Below are 19,306 nucleotides of genomic sequence, written 5' to 3'. Positions count from 1 at the left end.
CCTATATCCATCCCATATGCTGCAGTTTACTGATTAGAATTCCATGTGGTATCCTGTCAAAGGCCTTAGCAAGGTCCAGTAGAATCACTGTAAACCCATTACCCTTATCCAGTTCAGCCGTCACTGTGTTATAAAATGTGAGCAAGTTACTGAGGCATGATCTACCCTTCACAAAACCATGCTGTCCCCCCCCCACAGTATCCCATTTTCATCTATCCAATCCTGTATTTTCCTCTTAACTATTTTCTCCAAGACCTTGACAACGATTCCTGATATGCTGTTTGGTCAGTAATTTACAACAGCAGTCTTGGAACCTCCTTTATGCAGTGGAACTATTTTCCTCTCTTTCCACCACTTCGGGACTAACCCAGACCCGAGACTCAAATTAAACGAAATGGTCAAGGGCACTGACAATTCCTTAGCCGCTTCACGTACGACAAGAGCTAGTATACCATCCAATCCCACAGATGTATTGACATTGAGGTTTTGTAATAGACTATTCACCACAATTCCAATATAAGCTATTGGTTCATTCATTCCTGCAATGTCACCCTGGATGATATACTCTTGCAAAGTGCTCGCTCAGTAATTCCACTATATCAACTGATTCGGTTACCTCCCTACCATCGGCATTCTTTAAAATCACTCTGCCATATACATTTTTTCTTTTACTTGCAACATATTGAAAAAACTGTTTGGGATTCTCTTTAGCCTGCATGGCTAATGTTCTTTCATAATCCGCTTTTGCTTTTCTTACCACACTCGTTACCCTTCTGGCCTGTGCTTTATACTGTTCATGGGCCTGCAGGTCCCCTTTCTCTTTAAATTCCCTCCAAAGTTGTTTCTTTTTTTTGCAGCTCAAGCTTAATGGTGTTATTCATCCATTTAACCCCTACTTGATTTATTATTCGGACTCTAGGTATACAGTCAGCCATTGCCTCCTGCAAACACTTCTTAACCACCTCCCATGCACTATCAACATCCAGCCCTTGAAGTTTTACATGCCATGGCACTGAACCAATCGAACTCCTAAGCTTGTCATACTTACCAGCCCGATAATTCCACATGTACCCTGTCTTAATTGTAAATTCCACACCTTTAGCCACCTCCCAAGTGAAGACCCTATGATCACTCTCACCAATTGGTGGCAACGTGGTCATATTCATTACAGCCAAATTCTCAGATGCAATTATTAGGTCAAGCACTCTCTGACCCCTAGTATTTTTCATTACATGCTGTCGCAGATAGTTATCCCTTAATGACCGCATAAAAGTCAATTCCTTCCTCCCATGTGTCCTCTCCTCCTTACAATCAACGTTACCATAATTCAAATCTCCCATAATAATTACTCTCCTTCCACTCATTTATTCTATTTGCTTATGCATACTATCTCCACCATCTATTCCATCACCTGGTGGAATAGATGGAATAGCAGCACCCAACTGTATATTTTGTTCTTCTAGTCTCAATCTCACACCAAATAGCCTCAAATGTGCTTTTTTCTCTATCCTGCAGTTCCACTTCTATTCTCCTTGGCTGCAGCTCATCAGCTATCATCAATAACACTCCTCCCCCCATTTTATTCTCCCTGTCACTCCTGAACATACAATACCCCTCACATTCAATCCCACTAGCTATATCATCTTCTGTCAGCCATGTTTCACTAATGCCAATAACTTGTGGCCTGGAAGTGCCAACCAAGGCCAAAATTTCTTCCTTCTTGTTCCTAATACTTTAAATTGCAGAAGCACATTTGTCCCATCTCTATTTTGATGCCGTATACTAACTATCCCATTCTGATTTGTTGTCCTTCGTACTTGCTCGGGCATATTACACACATTCATACAACTCAACTGTCTCCCTAAAGTCTGCATATCTACTCCGCACTCCCCTTAATAACTCTAGTTTCCCTGATTCTGCACACTTCCACTTCATTCAACAACACCTTTTCAAGTCTCCGTACACCAAATCCATTCAAATGTAAACCACCTGTCTTATATAAATCCTTTCGCCCATCAAACTCACTCCAGACATCCACAAATTCCACACCACTCCTCCTGCATAAGCCACACATAAAGTCATTAGCAATTTTGGCCCTCCTTCTATACTCTTCACTGTCATACTGCAGCAACAGACTAACCATCCTGACTCTCTCACTCTTCTCTTTTGCTACCTCAAGTAATTCCTCTCTCATAGCCATTTTGTCTCCTTTCAAATCATTCATTCCTGCTACTACTATCAGTTCTTTCACCCTCTGCTTTTGCATTCTAATTGACTCTCTTACATCATAAACGTTCGCACCAGGTTGGTACGATTTTGTCAAACTCTCATCTATCACACCTCTTACTAAAGAATCTCCGTACAACACTAGCTCTTTCATTTTGTTTACACTCACTATCATACTTTTATTTTTCTTATCATACTTTTACCATTTATTAGTTGGTATTCTCAGTAAACATTTTTGCCAACGCTCCAGCTGCCGATTTGTCCTATGTATCGCTCCGCGTAACTGTATGATCTCACTCATTGCATCTGTCTCATCATTTTTATTATCCGTTAATTCATTCATCTGTTCTGTATTTTGCCTTCATTCTCACTTTCAACGCCACTCTCACAGCTATCTGGTACTACTTTGCAAATATCACTATTTTCTACATTCTCATTTTCAACAATGATATCACTCTCATGACCTGAAACACACTTTAAACATTTTTAGACAAAGATGGCAATCTGGACGCCATTGTATTCCTTCTTATCGGCGCCATGTGCACGCTAATAATCGTACCTATCAAATTACTAATTGAAATAACTCAGAACACACACAAAAATCACATAGACATGCTAAGATACGAAAAGTAAATAATACTACGTAAGATTCAAACAAATTTACCAATTATTACTTAAAATAATACTTATCTGTTCAGGAGCTCTCTACAAACACTTTTTGTAGAGATTGAAATTATCATCAGGCCTTTTCTTTCTTTCTTTTTTTTTTTTTTTAGCATTTGGCTAAGAAGAATACATGCATATGCTACCACACACACAAAAAAAAAAAAAACCACATACAAGACAAAAATGCATAAAAGAATACAATAGTGTGAAGTGACACTGTAGTCATATATACATATAAAAATATACAAATAAGCATAAAATTAAAATTGAATGTCTAAGTTCGACAACCAGTCAACAGCATCAGTGAAAACTGATGTCAGATACTAGTCCCATGAAAAGCTCTGTAAGGACAGTCAAATGTGATATGTTGTATAGTTTGGTTATCCTCACCATAGTCACAAGATGAGTTTGGTCTTATTTCTCAAGTAAATAAGGAAGCTCCACACATACCATGGTTGGTGCGAACCCTATTTAAGGAAGTCCATATTTTTCGAGGTAGGTCGGACACTGATGGAGGGCTGTTTGGGTTAAAGACAGTCTGCCAGATTACCGGGGCTTTGGAGGTCCATTCCGTCTACCAAATTACCGGGGCTTTGGAGGTCCATTCCATCTGCCATGCTACTGTTGGATCATAGTCTTCAGTGACAAGTTGTGTCGTTATAATAGGTAGGTGTCTTGACTTAAGCTTCTGCGATGTAAAGCTGTCAATATCAGATTGTATAGGAAGCAGTGGGTTCTGGCAAATTTTGTTATATTCACAAATCAGCTTGTCTTGGCATCGTAGTTGTGGCAGTTGTATGTGGCTCAGGACTGGTAGCCAATATGATGGAGTAGTCTTTATTGTTCCAGAAATGATACGCATTGTCTGATTCAACACAGTATCAATTAATTTAATGAGTGCACTGTTCAGCCAGACAGTTGAGCAGTATTCAGCAGTTGAGTAGACGAGGCCCAGAGCAGATGTCCTTAATGTGGGAGCAAAAGTCCCCCCCCCCCCAGGTTGTTCCGGCAAGTTTATGCAGTATGTTATTTCTAGTTCTGAGTTTGGCAGCAATATTGGAGAGATGTCTATTAAAGGAGAGGGTTCTGCCCAGATACTTTGGATTAAAATTGTGCAGTAGTATGTTCCCATTTAGTGGCACTCTTAAGATGTCTCGTGCCATGCTATTGTTCAAATGGAAACAGCACGTTTCAGTCTTGGTAGTGCTTGGAATAAGATGCCACTTCTCAAAGAAGTGGTTTAGCTCCTCTAGGTCACTAGTTAGTATGTGCTCTATAGTACAGAAGTTCTGGTGTTGGAATGTGATGCATAAATCATCAGCACATGCAAATTTTCTAGACGTTGTCCTTGGAATGTCAGAAATATACAAACTGAAAAGAAGAGGGGGAGGGCAGAACTGACCCCTGGCAGAGTCCATTGTTAAGTGTTATTAGCTTGCTCATATCATCATCTAGAACTACCTGTATAGTTCTATTAGGTAGAATAGTTTTGATCAGATGAGTCATTTTTTACATTTCAGTATTTTAAGGAGCTTGTAGATCATGCTGTTCCTCCATACGATGTCATATGCAGCCGTCAAGTCTATAAAGACTGCACCAGTTTTAAGGCATTTTTCGAAATTTTTAAGGCCTTTTCTTATACTTAGATATGCGATCTTCTTGGCCTTGTTGTACTACTTTCACTTTTCCTCCCCCCATACACACTGAAAGGTACATTGAAAGCATACATTTCCACCCCTTTGCCAGATGTATAACCATATTCAATACCATACATATCTTTAATTTCATATTTGCATACTATAACTGAACTTTTGTGCACATTCTTGCCATTCCTCCCAATATGATCCAGTTTTCCCTGACTCTCTGCATTAGGTCTCATCCCAATAAGTAATTTTTCCAGGCTCCTGATGCCAAATCCATTCAAGTGTAGGCCATCCCTCATATACAAGTCTTTTCTGCCATCAAACATACTCCAGACATCTAAAAACTCACATCCATTTCTTCTACAGAGCCTTTGCATTGAATCATTTATTATCATAGCCCTCCTTCTTAACCCGATACTAGGATATCTCAGCAGCAAACTTAAAATTTCACTCTCTCACTTTCTTTCTTGCATCTTGAAACAGCCCTATCATATCATACTATATTTGTTGCTACTTAAATCATTAGTTAAAACAAGAACTACCATCTCTTTTACTTACTTTTCTGTTTTTCTATTACATTTGTTACATCTTTAATTCCACCCCCCCCAGGAAGATAAAAGTAGCAACTCCATTGGCAAGTGCAAATTTTATAACTGAATTACCATACCATTACATGAACAAACATGACCAATGTCTCAAGTAGCTAGTGGGAGATGTGACTCAAGCTCAAAGTGTTACATTTGATCACAGCATTAGAACATGTCTCAGTTATTGTTTTGCCACCATCATCAGCATATGTGCATTTTCTAGATGTTGTCCTTGGAATGTCAGAAATATACAAATTGAAAAGAAGAGGGCCAGAACTGACCCTTGTGGGAGTCCATTGTTAAGTGTTCTTAGCTTGCTCATATCATCATCATCATCTAGAACTATAGTTCTAAAGTTCAGTGCTTTCCTGCTTCTTCTTGCTCTGATAATTTTTGTTATCCTAAGTTTTGTGAAATGTTTTTCCACTTTTTTCCTTTCTTTTAATTGGGATATTTCTAATGTCAGATTAACCTCAGTTATATTATCATCATCACTGCTGCAACATTTCTGTTCATCAGAACAAAGGTTCCCCTCAGTCGTAACTACTTTAACTTGGGCTTTAGACACTTCTCTGTTATGGCGAGTTTCTAACGCCATTCTTAATGCTTTTAAAAACTACAATATTTCCAATTATTAAAACAGCATGTCTTTCCACCAAATAGCCTCAAACCCAATTCCCATATATTATATTCTTATTTTAATCCTACATTCAAGTGTAAGCAAACAATGTCTGTGCATGAAATATCTTCACAACCAAGCTTATATATATATACAGATATCCCACGATTAACATGATAAATTAATCCCTCGATGTTACCGCATATATCAAAATTGCGTTAATCAAATATAATAATCAATGGTAAAAATTACAATTCGTCCAAAGATTGATTACTGTATTAATAATTCATTTTATATGGTACTCTTTTAGGAAAGATAAAAAATGAATGCAAAATAAATGTTTAATAAATGCTTGTACCTACATTAGTTGCTGCAATTTTTTTATCAAAAAAGTTATAAAGAGTTGTTTGAATAGTTTTTTTTTTTTTTTTTTTCTTATCACCATAAATTCTATGATAACCAGCAAAATGACTCTCTAGACCTCGGCAAACAAGCATTCTTCGATTAACATCTGGATCCATATCCATTACTTGCTGCCTTAAGCGATTCTAATGAAATATTCCATCCAGTTCTTTGATTGTTATCTCTTCTGGAACCTCATCTTCACATTCAATTTGCTCAGTGTCTTTATATACACGTTGTTGTTCAATTTCAAGAAGATCGTTGTCACTGAAATCTTTTGAATTTGAATCCAGTAATTCTTTAACATCTTCTGCATCAACACCATCAAAACCAAGGTCCTCACCAACTGCAATGATTTCTTCAACAACATTGTTCACAGGATTTTGAAACCACCTAAGTCATTAATGCATTCTGGCAAAAGGTTTTTCCAAACAGCCCTCATGCAGCAAGAAGACACTTGCTCTCACAAGTCATGAATGTTTTCAATTGCGTGTTTGTTTAATGTTAAAATTTTTCCAAAATTCTTGGAATGCAATCGCATTTTCTCCTGTTGTTGTTTCTACTGCCTTTTAGTATGTCTTTATAAGAAAATAGGCTTTGAAATTGCAATGTCCATGGGTTGTAGCAATGATGTCGTATTTGGTGGAAAAAATAAAACTTTCACTTTCTCACACAGATCATTAAGAGAATTTGGATGACCAGGTGCATTATCTAAAAGCAAAAGAGCTTTGAAAGCTAAGTTATTTCTCTTGTAATAAGCTTCAACTGCCAGACAAAAATAAGACTTAAACCAATCTTCAAATAGGCTTTGGGTAACCCAAGCCTTCTGATTCGCCCACCAAATTACAGGTAAAGAGTTCTTGTTACATCCTTTTAAAGCCCTTGGGTTCTGAGTTCAATAGAGACAAGCAGCGACTTCAATTTAAAATCTCCATTACCATTCCCTCCAAGCATAACAGTTAAGTGATCTTTTGATACTTTATAGCCAGGCTGTGCTGCTTCTTTTTTTGATATAAAAGTTCTAGATGGCATTTTTTTTCAATAGAGGCCAGTTTCATCTACATTGAAAATTTGGTAGTAATTGTAATAATTTTCTTCGATAATTTTCTGCAGCTCAGCAGAAAATGTATATAAGTTAGAAATATATATACACGTTAGCACAAGAATAATGTTTAATTTGCCAAATATTTCGGTCTGAATATTACAGACCATCTTCAGTGGCTACATAGGAATAGTTTTAAAAAACAAAGTGGAATACGAACAATTGATCATTCATACATAGAATGCGCTGCGTGATGTCATATTGCTAAGTATTAGAAGAGTAAACATTTTGTAAAAAACATAATTAAAGATATTAATTCAGAAATTCATATAATGATCTTAAATAACATTATATTGATAAAAAAAAAAAATTTAAAAAAAAATTAATGTGTTATCCTGATTAAACTTTTCCAAATTTTTGATATAGATATACAGTCATTACGATTCAAGTTAGGACGTTGAAGTAAGGCCTCTACACTTTCTTTAAATAAACGTTCAAATTTGTAGCGACATCTGTGTAGGAGGAGAGTCTTGGACCAAAGGATGTTATGGTTTGTTTCTAATCCATGCTGAGCTAATCCAGATTTCTCAGGTTTGTTGCGTTGAATTGATGACTGATGCTATTGAATTCTTTTTTCTATGGAACGTCCAGTTTGTCCAAAGTAAGAAAGATTACAATTACAAGGAACTTGATACACACCAGGTAGAGACAAGGTTGAGCATTTATCTTTAGATGAAGGAAACTGGGTGGATAATTTTTTAATAGGTGTATAAATGGCTGTTAGATCATATTTCTTTAGAATTCTCGAAATTGGTTCTGAAATCCCAGAAATGTAAGGAATTGGAACTCGACGTATTAAATCTTGGTTGTTCTGTAAGAATCGAAAAGATGTTATGTACTCTTTTCGGAGAAGCCATTTAGTTTCACGTGATGTTTGATAGTTGAAAGTTCCTTCTGTAATAAATGAGAAGTTGAACAGTTAGTTTTTGCTCGTCGGATTAAACATTTTGTGACTCCTGTTTTTTGACAAGGGTGATGAGCAGATTCTTTGAGAATATAACGACCTGTGAAAGTTGATTTTCTGTAAACTGTTGTTGTAAGAATACCAGAAGGTGAACGGATGAGAAGGACATCTAAAAAGGATAACTTGTCTTTTTCAATTTCCATGGTAAACTTTATACGAGGATGTAACAAATTGATACTGCTTAAAAAGGAAGGTAAGGAGTCTCTGTCGTGAGGCCATATATCAAAGATGTCATCTATATATCTAACCCAAAAGGATGGTTGAGGGAATATAGATGAGAACAGGACTTTTTCTAGATGTTCTAAATAAAAGTTTGCAAGAGCAGGAGAGAGTGGACTTCCCATGGCTGTTCCTTCCACTTGGTTGTAAAATTTATTTTGACATAAGAAATATTCAGAGTGCATTACGAAATCAAATAGTTTTATAATATCTTGTGGGAAGATGTCAGCTAGTAATTCCAAAGTCTCTTTGGAATTACTAGCTGACAAAATCAAATGTAGATACAGCATCTTCATCGGGACTTGCAGCTTCACCTGGTATTTTCACATTGTTTAGTCCAGCCCTAGATTTAAAAAAATTCAAGCCAGCCTTAACTAGCTGTGAATTTTTAATTGTTGTCTTTATATTTAGTCTCTTTAAGTCTTGAAAAGGGGCTTAGAGCATTGGCCGTGATAGTATAGGCATTGATTGGAATTCTCTTTTGACTGCAGTCTTCCAGCCAAATAATCAACAGATCTTCCAATTCAACCATTATAGCACTTAGATTGTTATGAGGCTTGCATGTTTTTGCATGATAAATTTAAAGATGCGTTAATCAAAACTCTTGTGCATATATAAAGGGATTGTCGCAATCAAATTAATCAAATCCCACGTTAAGCAAAACCAATTTAAGCAAGGGATAACTGTACCAAGGCAAATGATGTATAGTCAATAGCTTCTATATACAACTAGCCTAGTTATAAAGATACTTTATATGAAAACTTTGTTTACTTGTGCTTTGGTACAGTATTCTTCTTCATATGGCTTCCTCAGTGAGAGGGTGCAGCACCATGTCCTTCCAGTTCTCTCTGTTGGTGGCTTTCCTTTTTGTTTCTGAATAATGTTAAATAATGTTCTAAATAATGTTAAATAAATCTGCTACACATCTGCAAGATTCCCTGACTAAAGTGAATAACGGATGTAATAGATATGGTATGAAGGTCAGCATTAAAAAGATAAAGACAATGAAAATAGGCAGAATCATTGAAAATGTCAACTGGGTTGTGAATGGAGAACCTGTGGAATAAGTAACACACCTTCAAGCCATGTCCTTCATTTTTTGCCTCTTGATCCTTTTCCCATAATTGCAGAGAACCAATCAGGGCTTCTGACCTAATGTCCAGTCCTCACCTTCTCCTGGTGCCCCGTTAGGTATCTACCTGAACGAATGAAGATGGGTTGACAATTTGGGATTTACCGACCAAATTTTATTCTTTATTGGCTTAAACCAAAATAAAAAATGATGGTACAACACATGACAGAATTTCATGTTGTACCATGAAAGGTAGTTTAATGTAAAATCTGCTTTCAGACAAGAATGTATGTTTTCTCCCCCCTGTTATCCATTATCTATATGGATCACATTATGAAGTGGTATTAAACCGGATATCAAAATTGGAGATGTTAATCTCAGCTCTTTGCTTTATGTGAACGATGTTATACTTAAATAAATTAATTAATTAAATAAATAATGTTAAATAAATCTGCTACACATCTGCAAGATTCCCTGACTAAAGTGAATAACTGATGTAATAGATATGGTATGAAGGTCAGCATTAAAAAGATAAAGACAATGAAAATAGGCAGAATCATTGAAAATGTCAACTGGGTTGTGAATGGAGAACCTGTGGAATAAGTAACACATTTCAGCTACTTAGGCACGATTTTTAGTGATGATGGTAAACTAAATATGGAAATAGACAACAGAATCAACAAAGTTGGTATGGTAGGATGTCAGTCGAATAAATTCATATGGAATAAGAGAGAAATTAGTCAGAACACTAAATTAGCTGTATACAATGTTCAAACAGTGTTCAAACCAGTTTTGACTTATGGATCTGAGAGCTGGGTCAGAAGTAAAACACTTGACCAAAGACTAGAAACTGCAGATATGAGAGTCCTGAGAAAGATTAGGGGCACAAACAGATGGCATCAATGGCAATTATCATATTAAAAATGAGGATATTAGGAAAGAACTTGACATTGTCAGGATCCAGGAATGCATTAGCAGAGCTAATCTCAGGTGGGTATGGTCACTTAAACAGAATGGGAGAGGAAAGATTAGCAAAACACGTGTTCTCTGCCAGGTTGGCAGCAAAACGACCCAGAGAAAGACCAAGATATAGGTGGATTGATACGGTACAAAGTGCCTTAGATGATAGAAATATAAGATCTGGTAATGTTGGAGTCTTGACATTTAACAGACTGATTTGGAAGAAAATTGTAGATAGGAAGTTAGTAATAATGTAAATTTTTCATGTAGTACTATTATATCCTGTACAACCCTTGAAGGTACATGGCAGGAATTTGATGACGATGATGATGAAAAATGGAATCTAATCCAAGCATGACACTGCCTCAAGCGTGGAAAGAGTTTTCAATATTGAATTGTGTGAATTATTTCTCTGTCTATTAAGGAATTTCAACCCTCTACACTGAATGCTTGCTGGAAAAAATATATGGCCTGAAGCTGTTCTGCAACAAAATTTCGTACCTCTGGTAGATGCCGAGCTAAGTCATATAATAAACATCACACATATTTTTGGTGGAGAGGGCTTTTGCGATATGGTTGAAAATGAAATTAGTGAATTAATTGATGCGAAAACAGATTTAAATGAGGAGGAATTGGTACAATTAATAAATGATGTCAGACCAAATGGCAGGGAAAGTTCTGCTGAAGATTCTGATTGCGATTAATCCGTTAAAAAATTCAGTTTAAAGAAATTAGCAGAAGGATTGGATTTGGCAAGAAAGTTAGGAAGTTATTTTACGGATAATGATTCCTCAATGGAGCACTCTGGAAAATTCACGAGACAACTGGATATTTGTTCAGCTCCATGTTATGAACTTAATAAAAATTTGCAGCATATTGGTAAGCAAGGTCTTATTACTGACTTCTTGATAACTAAACCAGCCGAAGTATGCAATGAGAATTCTAGAAATGATGTTCAAGAGATTTCAAGTGATGATGAGGTCTGGTCACTCGTAAATAAAGAACATCCACGAAATGTTATTTTTGAAGACAGTGATGATGATGATTAAAATATGCACTTTATTATTTTTTTTTTTCCTTAAACATTTATGCATTAAGTGCAATGAAGTTTACATACAATTTGTAATTTTTATAATTTTATGTATTTTTTATTTGAATTAAATAAAAACATATTTTTGTTGGATTACGTCATTTTGTTTATATAATTAAAAAATAACAAAAACAATGATTTTGGAACATAACCCTTCTTTTTCTATATGATCTGAGTCTCATATAATGCAATTTATATAATGCGGCATTTCTATGGAACCTAACATCTGCATTATATGAGGGTTACCTGTATAGACCAGTCTTATAAATGCAGTTGTAGTCAAGGTATCGGAAAGATTGGTTAGAAATAAAACACAAGATTGAGTTGATGGACATGGTATTTTTTGTGATGGTCATGATGGATCTGTAAAGGGTAGGTCTTATTTTAGCAATTTACTTGCATTTTATGATAAGGTGATGAGTGTGCTGGATAAGGGAAATTCATTTACATTGATATTCGTGGACTTTTCAAAAGTGTTTGATAGATTTCCACATGATAATTTGGTGTACAAGCTGCAGATGATGGGAATAGATAGTATACTGGTTAGATGGATTGGTGATGGGCTTTCTGAATGATACCAGCAAGTTGTGTACGATGGAGCAGTGTCTTAGAAAAGGATGATAACCAGTGGTGAACCCCACAGCTCTGTTCTTGGGTCCCTGCTGTTTCACTTGTTTGTAAATGATATATCATGTGGACTGACTGGGGATCTTCAGATGTTTGCTGATAATGCAAGTTGGGGAGATTTCTGAAGGATAAAGTCTATTCACATCTTCAGGAAGATTTGAATAGACTTTTGACTTGGATAAAAGAGTGGGATTGTAGTTTTAATATTAATAAGTGCAAGGTGTTGCATTTTGGAGTGCAGAAATGTAAAGCAGTGTACAATACTGATGGTGCTGTACTGCAGGACATGGATGAGATTTGAGAATGATGGTTGACAGTAGACAAGTTTAGAATGCAAGTATTGTACAGACTGCACATCATAGTGCCACTATGATAAGGAGTACTCTTAACATGTTGGGATAAGGAGGTGGTTGTACCACTGTATAAAACACTAGTCAGATCACAATTGGAGTATTGTGCTCACATAGTTTTCAATGTGATGTGTTTCCATATCACATTGAAAAAGAAATACGTTTCTGGACTGAGTGAGTAAGACAATATCAGGACTCTTAAATGCTAGCTATGGAGAGAGGTTGAACAAATGTGTTTCAGTTAGTGAAAAGATTTTATTGGATTAATCCAGAGGGGATTATAAAAAGAGTAGAACGTGAGTGGGGAAGAACCAGTCGTCATCCTTGGAAGTTATGTAAGAGCATGGTGAAGAGGGGTATGAGAAGTAGATTTTTACATAGAGAATTCTGAGTGAATGGAGCACACCACCTGAATGTGTCATTAGTACAGGGAGTGTTAAGGATTTTAAGATGCAGTATGATAAATATGTTGTCAGTTGAATGAACCTGCCATGAAGAGTCTACCAACTCCATGGAGGGTGTTATATAATAATAATTAGAAACTGGGGTGGTTAGCAGGTATGTAATCATTTTTAAAATAGTTAAGACAAATTAAAATAAATTACAAAAATGACAAACCTCTTTCACAGTAATTGCTGAAGAAGTCAAATGTAAGTGAAAGGCAGAATTTGATTTGGGAATTCTATCAAGGGAACCTGCACGTTCACGAGCACTCATCTGGCTTTTGAGTACCATTTCGGCTTTCAGTAACTGCTGGCTGACAAGTTTGGTGCTAAACCCACGAATTCCATATGCTACCTATTTTTATAAGCATAAGTATCTTAGTAATAATATTTATTTCACGTACATAAAATAAATTTCATAATTTGCAAAGTTGCAGTACTTAAAGTGAATAATTACTGAAAGATTTTTTTTTTTTTTTTTTATCTATGATGACAGAACAGTACACCAAAATAATAATTTAAAAAATCAATCTGAAGAATTTTTCCCCAAGATACCAGAGGTATATAGGGAATTCAAAATAGGAACTGATTTCCATTTAATCTGAGACCCAAATATATATATTATTTGAGAAAAGTGAAAGAGTTTGAAGACAAGAACTAAGTAGCATTCCTTGGAAGCTTTTTCATAAAGAGTTGTACTTACATGTTTAAATTTCAGTAGCTGTTGCTAATATTCATGTCAAAGTTACTGGAACAAATAGCTACATAAACACTAGAATGCAAATAAATAATTTACTATCTAAAATTAATTATTTACAGCCAACATTTCACTAGTTTCAGCTAGCATTATCAGAGGTAATATAACATTACACCCTAAGTGAAGACACAAATTAAAATGACCTGGATAACAAGGGAAATCACATGAATGTAGGGTGGTAGTGACGCTATTCATGGTGATTATTGTTGTAGATGCTGATAGGTCGAGAGGGCATTGTGCCAAAAGCTATTTAAAATCATATCACCTGTTCTGTTACAGTTAACAGGATTCTGCAGAACTTGTGCCACTTCCAGGAACGGTCTCTCCAATTTAAATCAAAGATTTGTAAAGTAGCCTGGCTTTTTTCCATCTTATGAAGTAGTCTTTCTCTAATGCATGTTAAGATACTCTGCTTTTTGACTCTCCATTCTGGAAGTATCTTTTATGTTCTTTTTTTTTCAAACCAAAGTAGTTTCTTCTGTCAGTCCAAAATATTGAGTTCCACACTGGCAGGAGATGCTGTAGACACCTGAAAAAGAAAGTTGATCTAAGCGATCTTTGATTTGTCTTAGGCAGGTAGAATTTTTGTTTAGAGGTTTGTATATATTTCTGATTCTGTGTCATTTCAGGAGGGAGTCAAGTTTATCTGTTGTGCCTTGGATGTAAGGTAAAGAGATATGTATGTATGGTCTGGGGGAAGGGGGAGATTTGTTGTTTTTTTTAAGGAGTTTGGCAAAGTTTTTTTTGTTGTATCTATTTTGTTGGAATGACATTAGTAGAGTCTATTGTTCCAGGTGAAGTGCTGGGCCTGAGGACAAAATTCACTCTGTCCTGGTGGCTAAAGTTTTGAAAATTCCAAGTTTCTGGGCAGGATGGTGGTGTGTAGGTATCTGCCTGTATCTGTGGGCTTACAGTAAACTGAATATGTGAGAGAACTATCTGCTTGCCTTGTAACTAAAGTATCCAAGAAAGCAACAATGTTGCAAAGTGAAAGGTTTTGACATATGTAAGCAATGATGGAATGAAAGTATACACTTGGTGGAGAAACTTGAAAGAAAATAAAGGAAATGAGAGATCTAGGAGTGGTAATGGACTGGACCTGAAATTCAGGGGCCACATTACACAAGTTGTGAAGGCATCACATCGGATAATGGCAATGATGCAGAGGACTCTGACATACAGAAATAAAGAAGTTATGATGCCATTGTATAAGGCCTTGATCATGCCTCATATTGATTGTGCACAGATTTGGTTGCCAGGTTTTCATGGTGGTGATGAGGATATGTTGGAAAGCGTCCAGAGAAGATTCACAAAAGTGGTCAGTGGTCTTTGGAATGTGGAGTATGAGAACAAATTGAGAGAATGAAAGTTGCAAAACCTCGTGAATAGGAGGAAGAGTGGGGATATGGAGACATATAAGCTAGTCAGTGGTTGTTATCAAATTGACATGGAAGAGATTTTTCATAAAATGGGAGATGAGGGGGGGGGGTTGATTAGTGTTGATTAGACACGCCTCTATTAGTTTTAACTAATAGAGGCGTGTTGCTATACTTGAACTAATCCAGAAAAGACTAAATTACAAAAAGTGCAGTTTATCCAGAGCTTACAATTCCATATCATAAAAAACACCTTCACACTTCTATCATCAAGTTTACAACTGGGAAATGCAGTCCTGTATTCACCTGTGAACAAGATTGTATGCAGTAATGCAAGCAGCCATGTTTAGAGCATTTGAGCAGAAGATTATTATTACTATTATTTCTTGGGCATCTCCATGAAGTTAAAGATACTTAGTGGGAGGCTCACTCTAACCAATGTTCACACAATACCCAGCATACCTCTCCTTGAACTTGATCAACTAATCACTCACAACTACCACTGGCAATTGATTCCACTCATTCACAACCCTCTAAGCCATAGATGGCGAACCTATGGCACATCCGAGAATTTTGCTGGCACGTCAACGATTTACAGGTAATATCCTTTTATACATTTATAAATTCAACTTTTTTTTTTAAATTATTACAATGCGTACAAGTTAAATTTTGTTTTACACAAGAGAGCAGCTATGAAGACGTGCATATGATTGGTGCGGTATTAACAAAAGATTGCGTGACCGAAAGACAAAGGCAACCGACAATTGTTAAGTTGAAATGCTAATTATCTTTAACAAATTCCATAACATCTGAAACTGTCATAACAACATTCACTACATATTTCTTAGTTTTAACACATTCACGACAGGGTGTCGTTTATCGTTCCGATGGAACTTCTCATTACCGACAGGCTCAACTCACACAAAGTTTCAACCCTCGGTTGAATTTTATTGCTGCAGGTTTGTTTTTGAGCTGGCAGGCAAACTCCCATGCACATTATATGTATAGTGACCATATTTTTTTGGAGAAAATAAAGGACAAATCATAAATTGTTTCATAATAAAAAAAGCAGGTTGCGTTTATTTGTTTCACTAAAACTAAAAAGCTTTATAATGTTTATTATAAAATATAAGCATATACATAGCATTTTAAACAATCATATTACTACTTTAAAAAATTTAATTTTGATACTTTTCACAAGGCTGAACTTTTTTTAATAAATGAGGTTTGTGTTTTAAAAATTCATAAAAGTGTATACAATTCATGTCAAAGTTCCATTTGGTATAAATGCATGCTTTCAATGTTTCGATTTTTAATTGGGTTTTTTCCAGTGGTCCACATAATGTTCACTAATGAAAATACTTGTTCAGTGGGGGGCATTACAAGGAGACATAAGCAAAATTCAACGATTTTTAAAATGTTTTTAAAACACACGTTTATCTGCGAAATATTTAAAATTTTCAACCCATCTACGTCGGCAGGACTTGTCATTTTGTCACCATTCTTCGATCTTTTCACTGGTGACATAACTTTTAATACACGAAACTTCATCAAATAGTTCGCAGAGGGATTTCTTGTAGTAGGACCCATTCAAATAATACTTCCATTTCCACGAAACAGCTGTCCTAGTTATTTAAATAATCAATACAGGTTTGGTAAAATTTATGAATTGCATCTTTAAATATGTTGACATCAATATTCAATTTACTATTTCAATTTCACAAAATAAAGGACAAAATGGCCATTTTAGAAAAAATATAAAATAAATCTAAAGGACAGAGCAGTGAAATAAAGACTGTCCTCTTAAATAAAGGAAGTATGGTCACCGTAATTATATGGCATGTTTCAATTCGTGGAAGAAATTTATTTGAAGTAAGCCTTTGTGATCTGTCATAATGACATCGAAAATTTCAAATGCAATAAAACAAACCCTTATTTCATGTAATTAAAAAATTGGACAATAGATTTTAGTTAGATACTGTTTTTATATGAAACATGTTTGCACTGAAACACAGTTGTAGACTTGAGTCTACAGCATAGTTTCTGTGGGAGGGGACAATAATAGTGCAATTAGAGACAGCTTGAATAAAAACTGCTCTAACTAATGAATCATACTGTTTGTTGAGAAATATATTACACAGACTGCAAAAGTCTCTGTACCTTATTCATGGATACAATAAAACTACACTTGTTTTTCTTGCATCTGCAGTATAATGAATGTTGGGGAGGGCATGTTATTACTGCAGGGAGTGAGTTACTATCGCCTCAACGTGAACATGTTTAAACATTTTTCGTGTGCAAGGTAATATGCAAAACTTTTTGATGTCTTTTTTCATAAAGTAAAATCAGGGATGTGAGGGCAAGTTATATTCGAGTAAAACGGTAAGCGTTTCGACATCCTTCTGTTGCTTCCCCTGCTCAGCTGACTTCTATGGTGAGTTACTATGCATAAATATTTTTCTCACTACCGTTTTCTTTTTTTTTTTTTTTTTTCAAACCAACATCATTAAAATCAATTTAATAATACAATAATCAATTTTACACTGAATAATATTATAAATGTATATATAAATATTATAAATAAAATAAAATATTATTTATAAAATTATAATTATTTATAAAATATTATATAATATCATTAATTAATTAATTTTCTATTAATTTTTCCCCTACTAAAAACTGCCCGGCACATCAGCAACTTGATTTGTAAATTTTTGGCACGTGCTGCAATTCAATTTGTAAACTTTTGGCACATGCACATAAAAAGGTTTGCAACCACTGCTCTAAACAAATAATCTGGTGCTAACAACATTGACAACACTTAAACATTTTCCAGGAGTAAACCCTTGTTCACTACTTCCTGACATGTCCTGACAATCTTTGATGTCAATTCTAAAAACTCATTTAATAACATATGTTTCTATCATGGACTCTTTTGACTATCAACTACTTATTAAAGCTAATCATTATAGAATAAGGGAGAGCAGTCTATGGAATGCTCCCTAGGAGCAATCCATAACCTGCTCTCCCTTATTCTATACTTCTGGCATTAGTATATATAAACTGCAATATCCCTTCATCCTGCAAGTTCTCTGACAAAAGTTAAAAGCCTGGGAGCTACATTCAGAATTATGTGATCACTCTTTCACTCACTAAAACTACTACATACCCCCCCCCCCCAACACTCTACATTCTCAGTTCTGCACTTTTGAATTCTGACAAAGCTCAAATCCATTTGAACACAAACCATCTGCCTAATATAAGTCCTTCTGTCCATTAAACTCATTCCACTAATTACACAACATTCCTCCTGCACAACTTGACTTCATTCATTTACAATCATAGCCCTTCTTCACAGCCTGCCTCTATCATACCGTGGTAGGAGACTCACAATCCTGACCCTTACTCTTCTTATTCATTTGTGCTAACAATCCTTTCAACATCAACTCACATATCACACTTGTCACCTTCTAGATCTAGTCATCTCTTTCCCTCTCTTTATTCTCATCCTCAGGGCATCATGATTTCATCACATATTCCTTAAGCACTATCATGGAATTGCCATACAAAACTATATCCTTATCCTCCCTGTTTTTCTCTTTCTTAATCTACTTTATCTCCCCCTATCACTCACCAGTCTTCCTTGTTGGTTTGTTTGTAAATACGATCAAAGAAACTATGAGGCCAGTATGTCTCTTAATTTGTGTGTGTTCTTTGGCAGGTTTGTCTGCTTTGTGAATGAAAATTCAGAATTTCTGGGATGAAACCTTGCCACTTTCATGAGCCCAGTTGAAAAGCTCATATAAATGATCAATATCCTAGACGGGAGGTGAACTCAGGGTGTTCAATATTGCAACATCCACACGACTACAATTTAGAGGAACTTTGACAGGCTGTTCCCGAATCCGGTTCTCTCATCCAATGAAACCAGAGTGTAGCGAGATTCATCGATTCAGATGTTTGTTTTGCTAAGTGTTTGTTTAAAGTGAACAACTTGCTAAATGACATTAACTTTATATTTGTATCTTTCTTGAACACACAATCTACATCATTCATATAGCTTCTATTTGCATGTTCTTTGCATCATGTGTTTTTAACGAATATTCCAAATGCTTTTCAGCCATGCAGTATACAGAGTAGATGACTTCAAAATAAGATAATTCATCTCTCATAATATCCAGCACACTTCCTTTGAAGGACAGC

At 35.6% G+C, this 19,306-nt stretch overlaps 1 protein-coding gene across 3 annotated transcripts in view; it reads right to left on the bottom strand.

Annotated features, from left to right (window-relative positions):
* Positions 1–19,306, bottom strand: part of sky (GTPase-activating protein skywalker) — a 233,792-nt gene that overhangs the window by 82,925 nt on the left and 131,561 nt on the right. For all 3 annotated transcript variants that reach the window (XM_090413407.1, XM_090413410.1, XM_090413408.1), the window contains one exon: positions 13,146–13,325. In XM_090413407.1, the coding sequence (XP_090269533.1) occupies positions 13,146–13,325 (180 nt within the window). The remainder of the gene's footprint in view (positions 1–13,145; positions 13,326–19,306) is intronic.

Source organism: Typopeltis vanoorti, chromosome 24, assembly GCF_054136105.1.
Source record: "Typopeltis vanoorti isolate ZY-2024b chromosome 24, IOZ_Tvanoo_1.0, whole genome shotgun sequence".
Classification (NCBI taxonomy): domain Eukaryota; kingdom Metazoa; phylum Arthropoda; class Arachnida; order Uropygi; family Thelyphonidae; genus Typopeltis; species Typopeltis vanoorti.
This window is presented reverse-complemented; position numbering and strand designations above follow the sequence as displayed.